We start from the raw sequence: 20,707 nt of genomic DNA on the forward strand, positions 1-20,707 counted from the left end.
CAAACGGCTACTTCCCACGGCAATATTAAGCTGCCACCCTGATTAAAATATAAAGAAGACGAATATGCTGAAAACAAGATTCTTCGACTACTTGTAAAAAAAATCTGCAAAAATGCCTTTTATTCTATCCAAGTTTAAAAACGCCTTTACTTAACTTCATACGGGGTGGTATAAGTAACAAAATCAGCAAATAGGAACAAGTATGAAGGTGGGACAGCAATCATGCACCTTCGACCGTCAGGCTGACTCACTCCCAGAGCAGTGAGCACTACAATACTGAAGATTATGAAGCTTCCAAGCCTCAGTTATTGACATCTGCGTGGGGACCTCATTGAAGTATACAAGTATACTCATGGTTTATACAAGGTCCCAGAAGAATTGCTAGAATTTGAAACATGAACCAACCCCAGGGGCCACAGCTATAAACTAAAAAAACTGCGGCGCAACTCATTCATGCGACAACATTCCTTCTCGCTTCGAGTCACGAACATGTGGAACAGCCTCTCCGAAGATATTGTTGACGCTCCGAGTATGAACGCGTTCAAAAACAGACTAGACAAGGCCATGCAAGAGCATGTCTTTAGACTTGAAATGTCTAGTACACTACGGAACAACTGAAAGTCTAGAAACGATTTTAATGCTACCGTCCATTGAAAAGATGTGATCAAAAGGACAGTCTTAGAGTTCTTTGAACTAGTCAATAAAAGTACAAGAATCGCCGACAGGCCTATCCAGACCTATTCTTCAACGCCGAAGATACTATACTATAGTAACTATACTATTTCTGCGGTCTTGGCAGCTGTACTGGGTCTGCCTTACTTGAATCTCACGTCCTTTTATAAACATGGTGCTTCCGCCCACATCGTGGGAGCGGCCTCGCTCACGTGATGTATAATGATTAAGGGTTTTTCATTCCATCAATGTCCACCGCGTCTTCATAACAGTTTCTGTAATCTAATAATATGATAAGAATGAGATGCTTGTCAGGTGGCATCCTTACCTCACATTCAAGGTTAGGAATACAGCACTGTCGATTCGATTAAGGTTAAGGATATATAATTGCACATAAACCTTGTGAATCGGACTCAATGTAGGGACACTGCACCTAAACCTTGTCAATGTCTTAGGTCTCGGCAAAGACGATGTATTTTCCATTCAGTTTTTATGTCCATGAGGCAGAATTTTAATGATTCTCAGCATCCTGGGAAGCGGGAGAAATTCTTAAAAGAATCGTTCACGCTGAATGGGTAACAGATTATTGAGATGCCTCATCAGTTGCCAAAGAATCATAAGCGACAATTGAAAATAACATTTTCATAGCTGGTTGAAGTACTTTGTTGGAAAAAATAATTGTTAGCTTGAATAAATCAGATCTATTAATTTAATTATTTCACAAAAAACATTGATTTCATTAATTACTTTCACTAAATTCAAAAATTCAACAATTATGTTAAGAGATTCCATACTCGTGGACCATCCTTTCAATGCTCTTTTTATGCCACTGATAGGAGCTGTCGATCAGGGCAGAATGGAAACTCAGGTGGCAATTATTATTCAGTAAGGGTTCCAGTAAGGTTTTCCACCTCAGGCTTCCAGTAATGGAAACTCAGGTGGAAAAATTCTCATTTTTTGTCAATTCAGAAAATATTGTATAAATAACTTTGTAGAGAAATATTCCCAACGTTGATGGCAATCCTCTTCTAGGAATGATCAAAAGGTAAGCGATTGGCTTTTCATGTTTCGGTGACCACACGACGTTTCCAAACTCTAGGTTCGGGCGCACGACAGCAACAAATAACTGCTTCATCGCTTCTGCATCTAAGAACTCGAAAGAGCGTCTGAATTCAGTACAAGTCGTCCAAGTCGATCAGTCCAAGCGATCAGTCCAAATGCCCTCACCGCTACATAATCAAGAGTTTTGATTTTCCCGAACCTCAGGGATGAAAGTAATGAACCCGCAATTATATCTATACGCCGCTTGATGATGGCTTGACTAAATTCATTCTCGCTTGATGTTTCGTCTCACGTAGAGACGATCTTGTGTACCGAGGTTGAGCTTAGGGATTCAATCGTTGTAGCCATGCAGAATACTTATTTATTTGGGCCGGTTGATTGCATGATACTAAATACAGTTAATCAAGGCGTTATAACGTTTCTAATTTGGTTAAATTGCGAAAGTTGTACACACATTTTACTGTACTACTCTTCGCCCGTACCTAAAATAAGAAAAAAAATTAATTGTAACCGGCGGCTATAGAACTGAGAGTTGGTTGACTTCTAACTTTACCCGTAGTACATATTTAAATATTCAGATGTAAACATTAAGAAATATCAATTGGTACGCTAATAATACACAAAAATAACGCATTTCACTTACGTAAAATGAGGAAATGAGTCAATTTCTTCGTATCCAGGGCACGAAGCAGTTCAAGCTGAGCGCGGGCACCACCAGCGAGGGAAGCGTGACGTCACTCAGCGCCCAGAACCTCTGCGCGGCGGACGGCCCTTCGTTTGCAGTGATTCAGATGCAGTCATAGAACAGACGAACGAGTCCTCAATTTAATTGTGCAAAATAACATCAGCTGCACAACAGTAATTGCCTAAATCATGCTTTCGATTTACTGCAGAAACCAAAAGAGCAAGAATTTAATCAAGAAAAATAATCCATGTAAAAAGTCCGGACCGCTGCAAGGAACTAATGTTATTTAAAAGTTCTCCTACTTGGAAGAAGGTTGTAGACTTCTCCGAAATGCAAATTACATAGGTTTGACCAGCACAATATTGAGCCTCAGACTCTCATGCCATCTACAAGCCGGAGGACCAATGAATCATATGCGGGAGGCCCACAACGAGACCATCACCTGTGCCACGTTGGAGGCCTGCACGAGCATCGTCATGCGATGCCCCAACGCTACGAGACTGTCGATAGCGGAGGCTCTCATCATCAAGGACGAGTCTCCTGCTATCAATTTGCAAACCGACGGATTCGTCAGGACGCTGAAATTATTCTCGGATTAATTTGATTTTCGATTTCAAACCGCATCTACGATACTTTCTGTATGAACTTACGTCATAACCAAATTTCAATTTTAAGCGTCGTAATAACTCTACACTTGCTTGATAATGAATATTGATACATTCGAAACGTCGCATTCCAGTAAAATGTCATATGGTAATCTGCTTCTTGATCTCCAAGCACCAGCAAGAAATTTCGTTCGGCCTACCAAAAAAAAACAGTAAGAAATTTGTTAATAAAAAGTATGCCCTGGTCTTCAATAAAACCTGTATAATGTTCGATCCCAGCGCACAGAGCTGGGATCGAACCCTCACCTCTCTTGGTACTCTGAACTGTAACTACTTGGCCAACCTGCCTGGAAAATTTTTGGTCTGTGAATAGGTCATGGATATTGAAATAGAAGCTGGGCTTCATTGAATAAAAGCTATTATCATTTTCATATCATAGTGATGACATCGCTGAAGAATAGTCATGATATGGCCTATCGTCGATTCTTGTACATTTCGTGACTTGTTCACGGGAGATCATAAAACAGGTCTATTGACCGGTTATTTTCGAAACTGGCGCTAGTTTGAAATAGTTTCTGGACTATATGGTGATAGATTCGATATGGTGCTAGCCATTCTAAGTCTGGTCATATATTTCTCCATAGCTTTGTTTAGCCGGTTCTTCTAAGTAATGGAAACCTTCGTCCCTAACATCAATGCGTTCACACTGTGTGCGTCAACGATGCAATCAGGAAAGCTGTTCCACACGTCGATGTCTCGAAGAGAGAAGTGTTGTCGCGTGGACAAGTTGCATCGCATGAATTTTTAGTTTATAGCTGTGGCCCCTGGTGTTGGTTCTTGTTTCAAATTCTAGTAATCTTTTTGCGATCTTGGATAAAACCATGAGTTTACTTGTGTAATTCAGAGAGAACGATCACGCAAGTCACGCAGACGTCGATAACAGAGGCTTGGCTTTATAAATTTTTTCGGATAAAATATTGTAAAATGCTCATTGGGCCCAACATACTTCCTTTACGTAATGAGGAGACTATTACTAGCCGTAATAAAGGACAATAGTGCAAAGAACAAATTCTTGGATATTGAAGTTATAAATTTTGGGACACTTGGTGCTAGGTTATCTTGTAAATTGAAACGTTGAAGACTTTTTAGACACATTATGACTACTTACGTATATGGCCTGTAAATTAATGATGCTGTTTTGCAGACAGTGAAGTCTATTGCTCTGAAGACTTAATATGCATTTCCTCCATGCAAAATCAAAATATTAGAAAAGCAGAGTCTCAATCGATACACTTTAGTGCCTGTACGCCATATGAGCCAAATCGTATGCTAATATCAATAAACAAAAATCACGAATATTACTATATTACTGATACATACTCATAGCAAATTATGGTACTTTGAGCCGATTGATTTTAAGGGGTGTAAAATAAAAGTATGAGTGTTAATGCAAGTATATTTCAAAATGTGATAATTTGAATTCACATCGAACAGTAATTTCAATAGTAAACATTAGATAAATAGAACAGGAAGTTTAATGGTAGCATTAAATCTAATTGGCACTCGGGTTTTTTTCCAATGCACACGATTATCACTCATGGTTTTCAAGTGAGAAGCCTCGCATCTCACACCTTGACTAGAATTTTCAGGCATAGCCTTAGAAGTTTGAAGAATATCCTGATTCTGATAGTATACTTGAGGTCATTACAAGCTCGGTTTCGGGCACCGCAGTCACCGGTTGGCTGTTTTGTTTCAGTTTGACAGGAGCTTGTTTGAGTTGTGTTTGGTCAACCTCCTTGCCAGAGCTCTTGAGTTCGGCAACAATTTCGTCCCTAACATCAGTCAGGCAGCGATGGATGTTGCTTGAGACGCAAATTTCTGGGATGAGACTCAGCGCCTGGTTGATATCCTCGAGGGCATCTTCAAGTTTGCTGTCGTGAAAAAATCCAATTAATGAACGAAATTTAGCATAGTTCGTATTAACAATTCCTCATGATTCGTTTGTATAAAGTAAGGCATCAAATACTTCCCAAACTTTAATGACCAATTATAATTATATTTAATTAATTATCAGTCTGTGCAAGAAAAGTTATTAGTAAAAATGAGAATAAATGGCTTACCCTCCTTTCCGTTTGGCCTGCGCTCGAGCAAAGTAGCTCTCGTACGAGTCTCGACTGAGCTGTAGAGCTTCATTGGCCAGCTGAATCGCCTCAGTGAGCTCCTATGAAAAAATATTGATGCCTTCAATTCATTTGTGCTTGATAATAAAAAATAATATTTGCATTCAAGCCAGTACTCGCAAATAAAAATATGAGAAATATTGATCGAAGACGCATGTGATCTACTCACGCCAAAAAGAACGGCATATGTTACGCCAATATGTACACCGATATGTCCAATTTGTCGATACATAATAATTAGATGAATGATGGTATGTGCCGACATTAAGGAGTACTAGTGATAGTAAACAAATTTTAATTACGGAATGAAATCATCGCTTACGTTCATCTTTCTTTTAGTTCGGGACAAGTTGAGAGTGAGATGAAGGCGCAGCGTAGCCAGGGTGTCGCGGAACTCATCTTCGTCGACACAGGTCGGGATTTTCTTCAGGGCGTAACTGAAGCGATGGGCAGCTTCTTTAAAACGGTTTTTGCGCAGTAAGGCAAGCCCGTCGCTCTTGAGCTTCATCAGCAACAGCAAACTGCAATTATATAAATTAAGCCGGCTGTAATAAGAAGAGAGAATATTTTCATCGGAATAATGATTATGAAATAAGTAGTTCTTGCAAAACGGGATCAACTTTCATCATTCGAAATGAACGCGTAAGATTGTGGGTAGGATCATAAGAATTTAGAAAATTACCTTATTATAAAAGAAAATTCTACAGAATATTTTGCTAAAATAACAGAATCAAACTAAATGAAAATTCCATTTACGCACATAATTTTGTGCTGAGAAGCTGCCAGGGACCAAGTGGTGGGTCCAAGTTTCGCTCCTTTTTGCAAGAAGCACTGAACGACGTCTGCATTGCCGGCACTGACAGCTCTGTCGATCGGCCGCATGCCACTCAGGTCGACGTGCTCTACCAAAGCCCCGTGTTCCATGAGCACTCGCACCACAGCAACACTTCCTTCATGAGCAGCCAGATCCAGAGGAGTCCGTCCCTCATGATCAGCATGATTGACGTCCGCCCCGTGGTCCAGAAGGTACTGGACAGCATGCTTTTTACCCAGCATACATGCCCAGCTGAGGGCTGTCAGTCCCTCCTTATCAGTTACGTCAAGCTTAGCGTCGTTCATCGTAAAAAGCTCCATGAGGCCAAAGTGACCCTCCACCGTGGAAATGATGAGTGATGTGCGGCCATCTTCGTTGGCTTGGTCGATAGGTACGGCGTTATCGAGGAGCAATTTGCAAGCTTCATAGTGACCATTCTGGGCAGCACAACACAGAGGCGGTTCTCCTTTCCTTCCTTTCTTAAGGACAGACACCCGCCACTGCAGCAAACATTTGATTGAATCTACTTGGCCAGACTTGCACGCAGCAGTGAGGGCCGTCTCACCAGATCTGTGGTCTATCTCATTAACGAGCTCCTGGCATGACTGGATGAGCTGGTCAATCGTCTGTAGGAACATGTCAACCATAAAATTCAAAATTATTCAAACTGTAAGAGAAAAATTTTAAAAACAAAAAACAATAAATTTTAAATTATCAACGACAACATTTATAAGAGTTTAACTGATTGCACTTGATAAATATAAGCTTACCGGTATATTATCATAATAAGCTCTTTATCATATCATATACATATGATATGACCTATATTATTAAAAACTAAATAAAATAATATGGTATTCATCAAAGAAGTATTCTTTGCATCAAAACAATTACTAAGGATAAAAGTTATTGTCAGATGATGCGGGATTTTACCAATACTGAAATACCTAAAAATTTCGAGGGACAAACTTGAGGCAGCTCACCTGGGCATGACCATTGCGGGCAGCAGCCACGAGCGCCTGGAGAGTCTGATTCCTGAGACTGGCACGCGGCCAATCGCACCTCAGCAAGGAACTCACGATCTCGCTGTGACCGAACGATGCGGCTTTGACTAGGGCGGTTTCTTCGAGACAATTCCTTGCCGAGACATTAGCTTTGTTTTCTATGAGAGTTTTTACGATGTCAAGATGCCCAGCTGCAGCTGCCTGTATCAATGGAGTATTTCCATCGTTGTTGGGACGGTTTGGATTTGCTTGAAACTCAAGTAACAAACAAACGAACTCGTGAAACCCAAGGGCGCTGGCAACACCCAACACTGAACTTTCCTTTTTGACGTTAGTCACTTGATTTGCTGAAGCTCCGGCGAGTAGCAGGAGTCGCGAGACCTGAAAAGTGCAAGAAAACTCTGAATTCCATTGGATTAAGTATTCGGTGTTAGATATCATGTGAAAAAATTAGGAATTGATGGCGAAATTCTATAGGGTCTCCTATACACTACTTTCAGCAACATTTGATAATCATCAAATATCATTCCAAATACCTACCTGCAGGTCAGGATAGAACAGATTACGGGGATGAATTAAGGCCCCGGAAGGATTTGCGGACGACTGAGTTATCCAGAGAGCCTGGTATTCTTCCCTCGTCATGATGCCCTTGTTGTCTTGAGAGAAAGTTTGTGAGCAGACAATGTGGTGGGCGAGTTCGAGCGTCGCCTCGTCAGAGAGAGGCCAGTCGACACGAGTGAGTTTCAATGCAATGTGGCAATGCCCGACGTTTACGTCAATAAGGAATTTTTTCGAGTCTCCTCGAGACCGACTTGTGAGCCACTCCCGCAAAGCCGGATGGAAGAACACGTAGGTATTGTCATGCCGCTTCCTCAGCAGGTCTTTGAATGGTTTGAAGAGATTCAGGAACTGGGCGTATGAATAGAATTGACATAAATAACCGGAATTTATGGATTGGTATATTTCATGAAGGGTGAGAGGTGAGCGAGCTGCAAGAACGACGTTAAAAATTGACTGGTGCTTCTCGTAGCTGGCGGTGGTAGGGAACTTAAAGTTGAACATCAAAAGAAAAATTTCCGCTAATGACTGAGGGAGGATTTTGAAAGATCCGGATTTTAAGACTAGTAAGCCATTTTCAATTAGGTTAAGAATAAGTTTTAGAAATAACATAGATCCTTTCGAGAGGGCAACTACGTGATGCGTGAACCTATCAAGCACAGAGCCGCTCTCTAAAGCGTCGGGAGTTACAGAGATGTTTTCCGATACTCTGTGCGAATGTTCGCATCTGAAAGACACGTAATTAATAAGATCTTCGTAAGCAGGATCGCTTGGGGAATGCTGGACTTTGAGATCAAGAGAGATTGGGTGAAGCGGAACACTCTCCAAATCTCCTTCAAAGGGAGGTCTCATAGTCACAATGAACTTGAGAATGGCAGGCGCGTTGCTAATTTCTTTCCATAAAAAGTCTGCAAGTGATCTAATAGTCGACTGTGACCCGCTCTTCTCAGGCATTACCAGCCCGTCGATCAACATAACAAAGGCATCATTCGGAAGTTTGCCTCGCCTCCTTAAACGCTGTAACGGCTGAAAAATTCCTTTTTGAAGCGCATGGGAAGGATCAGCAATGCACGATGCGAGACTAACACTTTGTCTTAAGCTCATATCAGCCTGAAGCAACTCCTTGTAGGCTGCAAGCCGTGGACTCTGGTAAAGTTGGTTCGCCATGGAGTGCACAAAGTCTGGGACTAGGTTGGTGCTTGCGTCTCCAGCGAGACAGAAGTGATAGGCAACAACTCGACCTGCCAGTGCATGTAAAGCTGTTTGATCAGACGATACAGGCTCGCAGTAAATCTCAGACCCAGATGATCCTGCAGAGGAAATCAATAGAAAGTGAGAACGAGATTGATAAACAGACAAAACTGAAGCAAAAAACGCGAGATTTTGTTTTAATCGTTTCATAGAAAAATATTCTGCGCTTTTTTTTACGATTTTAAGACACCTGCCTTTAAATCGCATATATTGCCAATAATATTATTATATAATATAAGATAGAGAAGAAAATAATTATATTTTCTTCTTTATTCCTGTAATACAAAGAAAGCAAAAATAATTGATAACAGCATTCCGGAATACGCTCGTAAATATTGTTAACATTGTTAATACGCTCGTAACAGCATTCCGGAATTCGCTCGTAAAATATACGCTCGTAAATATTGAAAATAAGAAAATGTTCACAAATTACCTTGGTAAGATTGGACGTGGTCGAGAATTCGAATGATGGACGCCGTTTTGCCAGTGCCAACAGCACCGACGATAAGAGCGCCTTTTTTCTGCGATGCCTGAGACGACACGTAGTTGAAAAGTTCTTCAAAGAGCCAAGACCGACCGATGAACTCGGCGTCGAGACTGGGTGCAAGGGAGTCGTTGGCTTGCGAGGAGACACATCGCGACGGAGGAGTCACCATCCTACCTGCAAGCAACAAGAAAGCGGATCTCAGTTCCAAAATATTCCGGTAATCAAATAGAATGAAATGAAGCAAAAATTTGGCAAATTTTGCCGTCTACCATTACTGGACAACTGGATAAAGATTGTCCTCTTACTGGACAACTTGTACTGACGACTTAACAAATACTTCACATTAAATTCGGTCTGAAGTGAATTATTCGCCTCATCGATATTATTACATTGGATATTATTTGTTGAGGAGAAAAATTGTCACCAAAAATGCAGCACAAATTCTTCTGTGATAATTTTTCTAGACAACAAACACGAAAATTTTAATTATAAGCAGTACTTAATATTTTTGTGAAATGTAATTTTTTCTCTTTTGATGAGCAAGATTTAGTTCACTAACTTAAGGACAGAGGAGGCTTGGTGAGAACCGCCGCACCCATACGAGGGGAGGTGTACAGGGAGGGACAGTAGAAACGATCACCGTAGACACGATCACCGTAAACGCGATCACCGTAAACGCGATCACCGTAAACGCGATCGCCGTATCGTTCTTCGTAAATGCTTTCCTCGGGTGAACGTCGCAGGCGGGGTTCCACTTCAGACGAACCTGCTGGTTGAACCATTTTAGCTCGTTTCATTATTAATATTATTGAAAGAATGCCATTTCAAGTAATGTAAACGACAGGTTTATCAGCTCCATGAATCCTTGAATAAGTATTCGAAGTTGTTCTTATAAAGTATAAACAGTATAAAAAGTTGTTCTCACGTAGGTAGATCATTTGCGAGCGCAATCTCCGTCTCCATCGTAGTGGACACAGAGATTGCCGCGTTTTCGGTACCGATTAACGTAGAAAAATAAATAAAAAGTGATTAACTGCCGCGTTTACGGCACCTGTCAGCGTAGAAAAAGGGCTGGTGTTGGAGCTGGCAACGTTAGGTCCACTTGATGCCTTGGAGCCACCAGAGGAGTTTGTCTTGTTGTCTGCCGCGGCGGCGGAGGGACAGAGCAGCAGCTGGAACCTAGCGTAGAGGTCTTCTTCAGCCGCTTTACTTGAGGGCAGCACCGGCAGCACAGGGTGGTCGGGGGAGATGCCGTACAAACCACCTAGTTCATCACAAATTTATTATAAACTTGCAAGGGATTCACAAATTTAGGGCTTCTTTTGGGTTCATTTTGCAGTTAATAGCACTGTGCAGTTCTTAAATAACCTTCTATGTTGCAAAATATAACTAATGAAAACACAAGATGTAAGCTCAAGCTAATTTTTTCTTGTCTTTTTCAAATCCACCAATGAAAGCAATGCAAGAAGGTGCTTTTCCGCTGAAGTATCAAAATTAAGCTACAAGAAATGATAGAAAACTGCCATCAGCTTCACTAAATGTTCAATACTAGGATTCTTCAGTGAAAAACCGACCGAGTGGAGCGCCCCTGAGCCCGAGTTCCTCCCTGCGCGGCAGCGGCAGCGGCACCGACACGCGTCGGCTGCGGCGTCTGCCAGGGCGCGCGCTCGCCCGCACGCCTGCGAACAAAATCAACAAGTCGGTCAAAAATAACCATTGAAATAAACTATACCAACTGTACAAAGTCAACATAACAAGAAAGCAGAATGAACACGCCCGAAAAATAAAAGCCACGGGAAAATAAGATCGTTACCGTTAAACCAGAGGAGTACAAATGGATGCAAATGAGTGATATCTGGATGTCAATAAGTAATTCATTTAACAAGATTGATAGTTACCAGAAATTCAGGTATTTTTCAATAATGTTAAATTTAAATTAACAACTTCAATCGCACGAGGAAGTTTCTTTTACTTGTCATTTTATTCTTTCTGCTATAGAGCAGCATTAGTGCATGGTGATATCTAAAAGCCTACCTCTAATTCTTCGTATTTAATAATGATGGGCGAATATTCGTTAAGTGATCAGCAAACTTTGGTAAGTGTCTTTGGCTGTGGTCACGACGTTTAGGTAGACATATATTTCCACACATTTGACCATGGAACTCGTGGAAGGATGTTTGTAACCGTCAGGTAATAAGTTTTTTCATCGTATGTTTGCTACGGTACCATGGTTCAGGTATAAACACAAGGTTTTCGATTGTGGTAGGTATATTGTTTCGGTAAGTAATATTGGCCGTGTATTTAATTATGGCAGTATGGTTTCACCGTAGGAATTATTCTGGTTCATGCAAGTGTTATCCACATTAGACGGGATTACTTTAGCATGATTCAGGACGGTGATTTTCATCCCTTTTTTTATCATGATATTCGGGTTCAGATAGGTGGAATTTGCTCAATATTTCATAATACTTGCATGTTTCAGGAATGTGCTATTTACCTTATGTTTGTTATAGTAGCATGTTTCGAAAATGTGGTATTAACAGAATATTTCATCAGGGAGCATAGTTCAGGAAAGTGGTACCTGCCATATCTATATTTTTGCCGTAGCATGGTTCAAGAAGGCAGTATTTAACTAATATTTCATTATGGTAGCATGGGTGGTACTCGTATTTACTTTATATTTTGTTACGGTAGTATGGTTCAGAAAGATGGTATTTGCTTTATGTTTCGTAACGGTAGTATAATTCATGAGGGTGGTATTTACCATGTATTTGATGGTGGTAGTAGGGCGCTGCCCTGGGTTGCTGTTGCAAGGCTCCAGCGGGAGATGAGCCTCGAGAGCTCAGACGGAAGGAGGAGCTACGAAACCTGAGACCAAAACATGGAAGTTTAGTTCGTGACGCAGCATTGGCAACATTTTCTTTTTCAGAAAATTGCATTATGTTATCAGAATAAAGAAAAAAACTTTCCTTTAAAATTGTGATTAAATTCATATTTAAAAATTTACCACTTACTTGATAATTTGACTTTTGAAGTTCGAGACAATTTTACAAAAATTTCCATAGTTTGACAACAAAATAATCATTTGACGTAGTAGACTTATCAAGAAATTATTTACCGTAAAAATGTTTTGGAATTATGAAATGAGTAATGTTAAATACTGCCTGATAATTTGGCAATAGTTTGACACAAAAATATAGGGTAAGTTACCGGCAAGGCGACATGGATGTAGAGCGCAGAGATGCGGACCGCGCGTCTGGTGGCAGGCCGGGGCCTTCATGTCGCGTCCGTTCTGTCCGCGCACCAAAAGATGATGTTGAAAATACTTGCATATACATGTAGTGTCAAAATTATATTGACACAACTATAATGCAAAAAATTAATAAAATAGTATTAAATTCAGACTTGTTTTTTACTTGCGATGTTTAAATTTTCACACAATATGCTTATTAAATAAAAGTTCGTTTAGTTCTGAATCGTTTCTCCTAACTCATTTTGAAACGGCAACAATCATATGATATGTATATATTACTTCAAGCTTCTCAATGACCTAACTCGTGTCCTACAATTCGCAAATGTTAGGACTGAGAACATTCAGCTAGAGATTACAGAGGTAAATTTAAAGTGCTCTTATATCACAGAGCATTTGTAAAAAAAATAAATTTTTTACATGGGATAACGTATTTAATAAAATGAATAAACTCATCATTAAAACATTTAGACAAAAGTAGATGGATGAAAATAGTGGACATAGATTTTCAAATTAGATCCGATGAAAGCTTGTAGCTAAAAGAAAAGTTACCCAAGAGCGCAGTGCAGAGTGGACATGTTGCGGAGGCAAAGGTGCAGCGGTAGCAGCGCGTGTGGCCACATTGCTCGCGCAGCGGCCGAGCGTCGCCGCTGCCATATGCCACCAGACACTGCGGGCACGACGGTGGCAACGGAGGCAGGGGGCTGTCCAGTGGCATCTCCAGCCCTGGCAACATGTGACGGAGTTATTAAATATTCTAATATTCTGTCAGCAACACGACGCTGATAAGTTGACAACATCTAATCCTGTTAACACTCAAGCACGTCCGAGATTGTTACCTATACGACATAATTTTTCGATCACACGAAAATCACGATAAATTACCAAGCGAAGATGAAATAACAATGCATCATTAAAAAATGAAACAATCGAATATATGATGGTATCTAAACGATATCCTGGAAACATTGACTAGTTAACAACGAACCCAATTAACACAAAATACTCTCAGCTGACAAACAGTTGGTGAAGATGTGACCAAACACAATAAACAGCGGACGTAAATCCTATCTACGCACTGCCATCACATTACATGATGGTTGCTAACTAAGTTAGGCTTGCGTTGAAAAAAAAAGCTCAGTGAACTAGAAGACACCGAAAGTAAAATTAAGCCATTACCAACAAGTCTTGTCTTCGAAACAAGCATACTTTGAGTTTGTGAATAACATTGGCAAATATTTATTACCTGAACATTCGTATTCGTCTACTATCATTATTTATATTTATTTTTATAGAAATGTAAGTTGTTTTCGTCAATAAAATATATTCATGTAAACCAGACAAATTTCTCTTTTGTCTCTCTTCTCTCGCACTACTCACATGAATTAAAAATGTCAGAACTAAAATAAATTATTTAAACATATATACCGATAAATGCAATAACAACTGGAAAAGAACAAAGCAGAAACCCGAAAATAAAGATGACAGCCACGGGCGCAAATCTCATCAACCATTTTTAGAACGATTCATTTAAAATTCTGAAAGGAATATAATAAAACGTGTACGACCATTAATCTAATTGTAATATGCCATAGTAAGAAAGTGTTTTGTTCCAAACTGTTGTTTGCACAGACGGCGGCCAGCCAAGAAGGCTGTACCGCTGGATTAATGCAGGGCGTGGGCTGTGTGGCGAGGGATGATGGATTACGCGATATGAGCCATCAAGATGGACGGCATAGTCGCAGCATTCGAAAGCAAAAAACAATACAATGCACTTACTTAGAAAAGACACACTGACGATTTAGTGATAACCTTGTCTTTAAATTAGAGTTGTGTTCGGTATTGCTTCAAGCACTGAGTACTCATTCTAACACTAAAGAATGCAAGATAATCCCGAGAAGAATTTTAGTTGGGAATGGAAGAATGAATATGCTTGTTAGAAGGAGACTTGAACTGTCTACTTTAATTTCCCAAGTACTTGTGGATTCAAACATGCAAATTCTCGAAACATTCTCGGGCACAAGAAAAATAAAAAATAATTCTCATAATAAAAAATAATTAACAATAATAATAAAAATAATAATTCTCAAACCACGCACACGTAGCACAGCAGCTTACTTTACATTTTACTTCTTCATACCAAATTAAACAGCTACTCAGGTGCTTTTCATACCGAATAACAACTCAACACGAATTTAATGACATGGTAAGCAGAGATGATGCAACTTGGCTGCGGAATACGGACTATTAAATTTAAATTGATCCTGGGTATTTCTTGAATATTACTTTTGGAGTACAATGAGTAAGAGGCCCGCTATATGTCAAGAGGAGCAAGGCTACGAAAGGCTTGCAGAAGACGTCCTATAAGCAGGCAGTTGTTTACGTAGCACCACAGGTGTGGGCGATCCGGCGTAGGCGAAGCTAAACTCTTGTCTCGACTTACAAACACTTTGCAATGAATGGCTGACATTGCCAGCACCGAAGTGACAACACATTCGCAGCGTTTCCCTCTGGCACAGAGCATGAAGTAGTAGTGGTGCAAGCTCAAACGCCTATCTATTGATGCCCGAGAAAAATTTCGTTTACTCAGGAGCAAATTTACTTATTTACCGGCGAAAAATCTACTAACTCAAAAAGCCATTAGCTGCCAGCAGCCAAGAAAAATGCAACGAAATATATGCAGTCCAGACTGAGTTAATTTGCAACACAAAAACTGTTGCTTTTCATTGAAGAAATCGTCAGGGAAAATATATATGTATGTAGATGACACGGCTTTTCAGAGCTATGAGTGAAGGATGATATTATCAGTGTAGGTATGCACTTGCACACACGCCGTCCACACATAAGGCTATTACCGTATGTCTCGGCTGTTATCACCTCAGCGTTCTCTCCCCCGCACTGAGGAAGATAAAGGCAAGCAGCACTCTACTGTATGACTGATGCGGCAAGCAGCCAAATCATCCCAATATTCAAATACTCTCAGCACATTTGTTATGATATTCTTCTTCACAATAGAGCTTGAGTATTAACTAGAATACTAGATTCATTCACATATTTTGAAATATGAAATAAATTTGTAGCGGCTAGAGTTATGATTTATAAATATTCTTACAAAAGTTGTAAAAATTTAGGTTTGACTCTCACGAAAAAACTAAAAACGTCTATTAGCCGTTTCCTTGTGCTCATACGTATAGTCATGAGAAACAATTTGCGAACGATCTCTAACTTGATGTGTCTTTTAAACGCTGCATTATATTATAACTGTATATGCATGAGCGCAGGATTCATTCATTGTGCTCGCTTCTAACTTCATAATACGGCAATTGGTGAAACAATTTTTCACCAAATTATTACTTACATAGAAGCCACACTCTTTTAGGGCAAAGTTCGACATCTTTTATCACAGTTAAGGTGCTATGATTGAGCTTCCATGCACAACTACAGCAATAAACTCCCGCCACCAAGATCATTGTAAAGCAATATAATCCTCGCTTCACTGTGGGCGCCCGACTGCATCACACGCTTCCATCAAGCTCAAAATTTTACTTTCGTCGTTTGGCCATTAATATTATTTCCTAATCCATAAATTCAAGTTCATACTCCCTATTTTTACAATTATCACTTCAAACAGCAATTAATAGGTCAAATAATTCATGCTTAAGTTAAGCATATTTCTGACTTACTGGATTTCAATTCTAAAATAATGAGTTTATTCGTAAAGGAAATGGCTGCCCATCACATTTGTAATGGCAATAGCCGAAGAAAAACATATCTTGACAATAAAACGTTAGAGAAGAATGGCCCATTGTGAGAAATTATTGGTGTAGGAAGGTCTGCGTAGCTAATTTAAATCAGGACACAATAGTTAATTGATTCCAGACGTAACCTGCTTCCGGTGTGGAATTCATGGGTACAAATTGCCATTGCGAAATCGTGGTTTGAATGCCTCCAGTAGATTACCATAGCAGCTGCATGTCTAAGCCATCTAAATGCAAACTCAAAAAGCATTAGTCTGATTAAAAAGTTACTTAGTAAGATAAAGTAAGGACATAATTGTACGTACGTTCGTATGTTGACCGGAAATAAATAACAAATGAAACTTGCCCTCTTATTCGTCAAATTTGAACTACCTCGAACATTAATTACTACTTATGAAAATAAGCTAACTCGATAGATCCTTCATAAAATAATTTACAAATAGTCATTTTTTTTCAATACTTAACTCGATTTTTAATCGAAGTTCATGCACGCTGTAATAGAGTAAAATGCACAACATTGCTAAGGAAAGATCAGTATATTTAGGACATGTAAAAAAATTAACCTGCAATAACCACATAGTCTTAAAATATTTACGAAATTCCAATTCACATATTGGACAATAAAAAATATTACATTAAACAATGAGAATTTGCACGCACATTTAACGGGACAACGCTTATTCCATAATCACTAGTTCCCGTTATAAGTGTATGCACCAACTACGAGTCTTGCTGGTTCTTCAGTGATGCAGCTACAGTTCGTTCATAAGCTCATCCCGGTGATACCCAAAAGCTGTGGTTTTATCTGCTGCTCTTAATCATTCAGAGAACTGCAGAGATAAGGACCACGATAAGATGGCAATAAGTGGCAAGTTGCTCCGAGGGTAGCGTATTCGCTTATCAGCGGGACGGCGCCAGGAAGCTCGATACAACTCGACTCGAAACATAAAGCGCTTAATCAATTTGATTAACTAAGATTCCCAGAATTCCTCTAGTTAACAAAGTTTCGGAGTAAATAAATTTTCAAAACTCAGAAGGTTATATACATTGTTGTATCGTTGTGCGAAATGAAGATCTCAAGACTGAACCAAACACACTCTTCTGTAAGATACAAAAAATGTACTCCTAGCATATAAGTAATATGGTAATGACTAATATTATAAATGAGGTGATAGAAGGTATACCCTTGAAAAGCTTTGGAGCTTGGCTATAGTTGCATAATGGCTAGAATTTTTTTTGCACACAAATTTTGCCACTCCTTTCGAGAGCAAAAAAATGGAATAAATAAAATTAAAGCATCTTCAGACCAAATACGATGGCATTCTACGTGTGAATTAACGAGTTTATCCGAAAAGTTAAGAAATAACTAACTAATAGAGCGTTATTTGAATCTTAATTCAATAGCAAACCTCTTACAACGAAAATTTATAATATCGATAACTAATTTTCTTATGATAAATAATATTTACAGATTATTATATAGCATTATATTACAGTTTAATAAAAATATTTGCAATAGGCTGGCGAAAAAATGAAGAACGAAATGCCCAAAAGAAATGAACGTCCACTGCAGAGACCAATAAGTGGACCAAAAGGGACGCCTGTCGGTGACCACCACTGCCGTGCTTCGGATGGACAATCATGATCCCTTCCCTGAAGAACGTAGCCTACAACACATCTTGACTGTAACATTATCAGCCGCACGCCACCAGACAGATCACATCCATTGAATTATACGACGCGTGGCCGTTCGACCGTAGGCTGATTCGACACACGGGACAGATACGGACGGCTCCGGCGCGCTCCGTCCGGGTGGTGTAAAATTTTTTCGCGTATGGGCAGACGACGCTGGGCCATACGACGTCAGGCTATTTACCTGTGGGCTGATTGATCTAATTCAATGTATGTGATCTGTCTGGTGGCGTGCGGCTGATAATTTTACTGTCAAGAAGTGTTGTAGGCAACGTTTTTCAGGGGAGGGATCATGATAGTCCATTCGAAGCACGGCAGCGGTGGTCTCCGACAGGCGTCCCGATAGCATAGAACTTCATGAAAGATGTTGTCTACAGATATGCACAGATATTATCTACAGAACAGACGTGGAAGCCTGAGGATTAGATGGCTCATATCCGCAGAATTTCGAACCGAATAATTATCATAAAAATTACAAAAAAAAAAAATTTAAAACAAATCGACTAATTTAGGCAAGATGCATAAAAAAGTCGAGAAATTATTAACACAAGACACAGAAAACGCGATTGTTACTACGTTTTGAAATTTGCCAAGAAATAATCAACGAGGTTTATCATTTTTTCGCAACAGAAAAACGTAACATGAAAACACTGTTCAATTCAAATGATCCAGTCTGCGAGACGCGTTAGCTACGAGATGGTGATGTGCCAGCAAGCAACTATCACAAGCACATGAGGCTGCCCATCCAGCACTGAGTCAGCGACAGATGTGTTCACCTTGTTCGTAAAATATAGTATTATTGCATATTTTATGTATTATTTGATATCATTTATACTTCGACAATATTAATTTTATATATTATATACATAATTAAGATAATAATTATTTTTATAATATATATTATTACTATAGGGAGGATAGAAAATCATTAAGAATATTACATCTGTAAATAACTGGATGGAATTCGATCTCCATCTTTAATCTCAAAGGAAAAACAGTCAAATTCCCATTCAAACTTCTACCGTTCTAACTTCCTACTACAATCACAAATTTTTAAAATAATTGTGGGTATTGTGCCTGAAATGCCATTAAAAAACATATACATCAGTTCATTGAAATATCAATTTTGAATTGGATAAATAGTGAGTCGATTTTTTAGTTCCATAAAAGGCAGCCTTCTTCATGTGAAGAATTACATATATTTTCTTAGTGGGCCGTATACAGTGAAAAAAATAAAAAAAAATTAAATAATGTTTAAAACTAACACAAAAATATTTCACCAACAAAGTTTTTGATGAATTATTCCGATCGATCGGACTCAGGACAAACGTTGAAAAATCGTTAATATGATTCTTTAAATATTCAGAGTCTGCTAACAAGGCAGACTCGGCAGAAACCTAATCCCTGCCCCCGTTTTTGTTGCGCAAGCTCGCGTGTCCACAAAAGCAGCGTCACAGCTCATCGCCGCCTCAATGATTTCGACCTCAGCTCGCCAGCGTCTCCTTTCTCTCCGCGTCTCATTCAGAAGCTCGTAGTTCTCACTTACCCCCGTCCTCCCGCTCCTCTTGATGAGCATCGCTTATAAGGGTTCGCTACAGCAACACGCTCCTCACACACACCTGTTGCCGTCTTACCTACCAAACTTTGCGCTACAGCAACACGCTCCTCACACACACCTGTTGCCGTCTTACCTACCTAACTTTGCGCTACGGTAACACGCTCCTCTTACACACCTACCTGATGCCATCTTACCTACCAAACTTTGCGCTACAGCAACACGCTCCTCACACACACCTGTTGCCGTCTTACCTACCTAACTTGGCGCTACGGTAACACGCTCCTCTTACACACCTGTTGCCATCTTACCTACCAGCGTTATCAAAACTTCGGCGCAACGTACGAATTCTCAGAGAAGTCCTACAGCTGACGCTGTTAGGTATAAGTATATGACGAAAGACGTCGATTAAACGCTCCTCATATCTATAAAGATTACATTCGATTGATAAGAACTTGAAATTAGTAAAAAAACGATGCACAAAACGAAGATATTATATAGCTATTAGAGAGTATAACTATATATAGCTATTAGAGAGAGTATGAAAAGCAGGGCTTTTTTCATGTGTTTAGACAAGATGACTTGACTACCAAGTAGATTGAAGTCTAAGCTATAAAGCCTTGTAAGTAAAATCCTGTTGAGTTTGATGTATTAGGCAGCTCCTAGTTATTTTTTGCGGCTGATACCATCTTTTACGCGGATTTTGTTTTCAACAACTGCAAGAGCACAACTTAATCTCAACAATCAGTGTGAATGTTCAAATTGTAGTGATGGAATGTTGTAAATGTTCACTGTGAAGTTTAAATTAACTGCAAATTCATTAAGAGTAACGCCGATGATAATAACGACGTAGAAAATAGTTATTGCGGCTCTCAACCTCCCGTTAGCAAGAATCTTGAAAGAAAATCATTCAGACATGAAAAAAATGCTGTGGCCAAGAACCCTCCTCATTCATCTTTCCGAATGAAACAAAGCTGTACGTGGGTGAGTGGGGTAAACAGAAGAGCAGCTTGTAGTATCAGATGCTTGTACGAGACAAGTAAAGCGGCCAAGATCTTCCGATGGCGCAAGAAAGGCTGCGGCGGCGACTGTAGGTCGATTTCCGTCGGCAGGCTCCGTTCTGACCAGGCAGAC

General features: G+C 39.7%; 1 protein-coding gene across 3 annotated transcripts in view; it reads right to left on the reverse strand.

Moving 5' to 3' along the window:
• Nucleotides 1-4,466: 4,466 nt before the first annotated feature.
• LOC108669181 (protein TANC2) overlaps nt 4,467-20,707 on the reverse strand; it is a 37,567-nt gene continuing 21,326 nt past the window's right edge. The window contains exons 1-14 of one of the 3 annotated variants that reach the window (XM_047881628.1): nt 16,987-17,030; nt 13,121-13,294; nt 12,529-12,610; nt 12,083-12,186; nt 10,893-10,997; nt 10,370-10,582; nt 9,878-10,087; nt 9,265-9,492; nt 7,563-8,890; nt 7,002-7,403; nt 5,965-6,644; nt 5,527-5,725; nt 5,145-5,245; nt 4,467-4,955 (exon numbers count right to left, since the gene is read on the reverse strand). In XM_047881628.1, coding sequence (XP_047737584.1) covers nt 4,682-4,955; nt 5,145-5,245; nt 5,527-5,725; nt 5,965-6,644; nt 7,002-7,403; nt 7,563-8,890; nt 9,265-9,492; nt 9,878-10,087; nt 10,370-10,582; nt 10,893-10,997; nt 12,083-12,186; nt 12,529-12,610; nt 13,121-13,286 — 4,092 coding nt within the window. In that variant the 5' untranslated portion in view covers nt 13,287-13,294; nt 16,987-17,030 and the 3' untranslated portion in view covers nt 4,467-4,681. Of the gene's footprint in view, nt 4,956-5,144; nt 5,246-5,526; nt 5,726-5,964; nt 6,645-7,001; nt 7,404-7,562; nt 8,891-9,264; nt 9,493-9,877; nt 10,088-10,369; nt 10,583-10,892; nt 10,998-12,082; nt 12,187-12,528; nt 12,611-13,120; nt 13,295-16,986; nt 17,031-20,707 lie in introns of those variants that run through there. The other 2 variants (XM_018156480.2, XM_047881627.1) reach the window with 2 other exon arrangements.

This window comes from Hyalella azteca, unplaced genomic scaffold (genome assembly GCF_000764305.2).
Source record: "Hyalella azteca isolate HAZT.00-mixed unplaced genomic scaffold, Hazt_2.0.2 contig8404, whole genome shotgun sequence".
NCBI lineage: Eukaryota > Metazoa > Arthropoda > Malacostraca > Amphipoda > Hyalellidae > Hyalella > Hyalella azteca.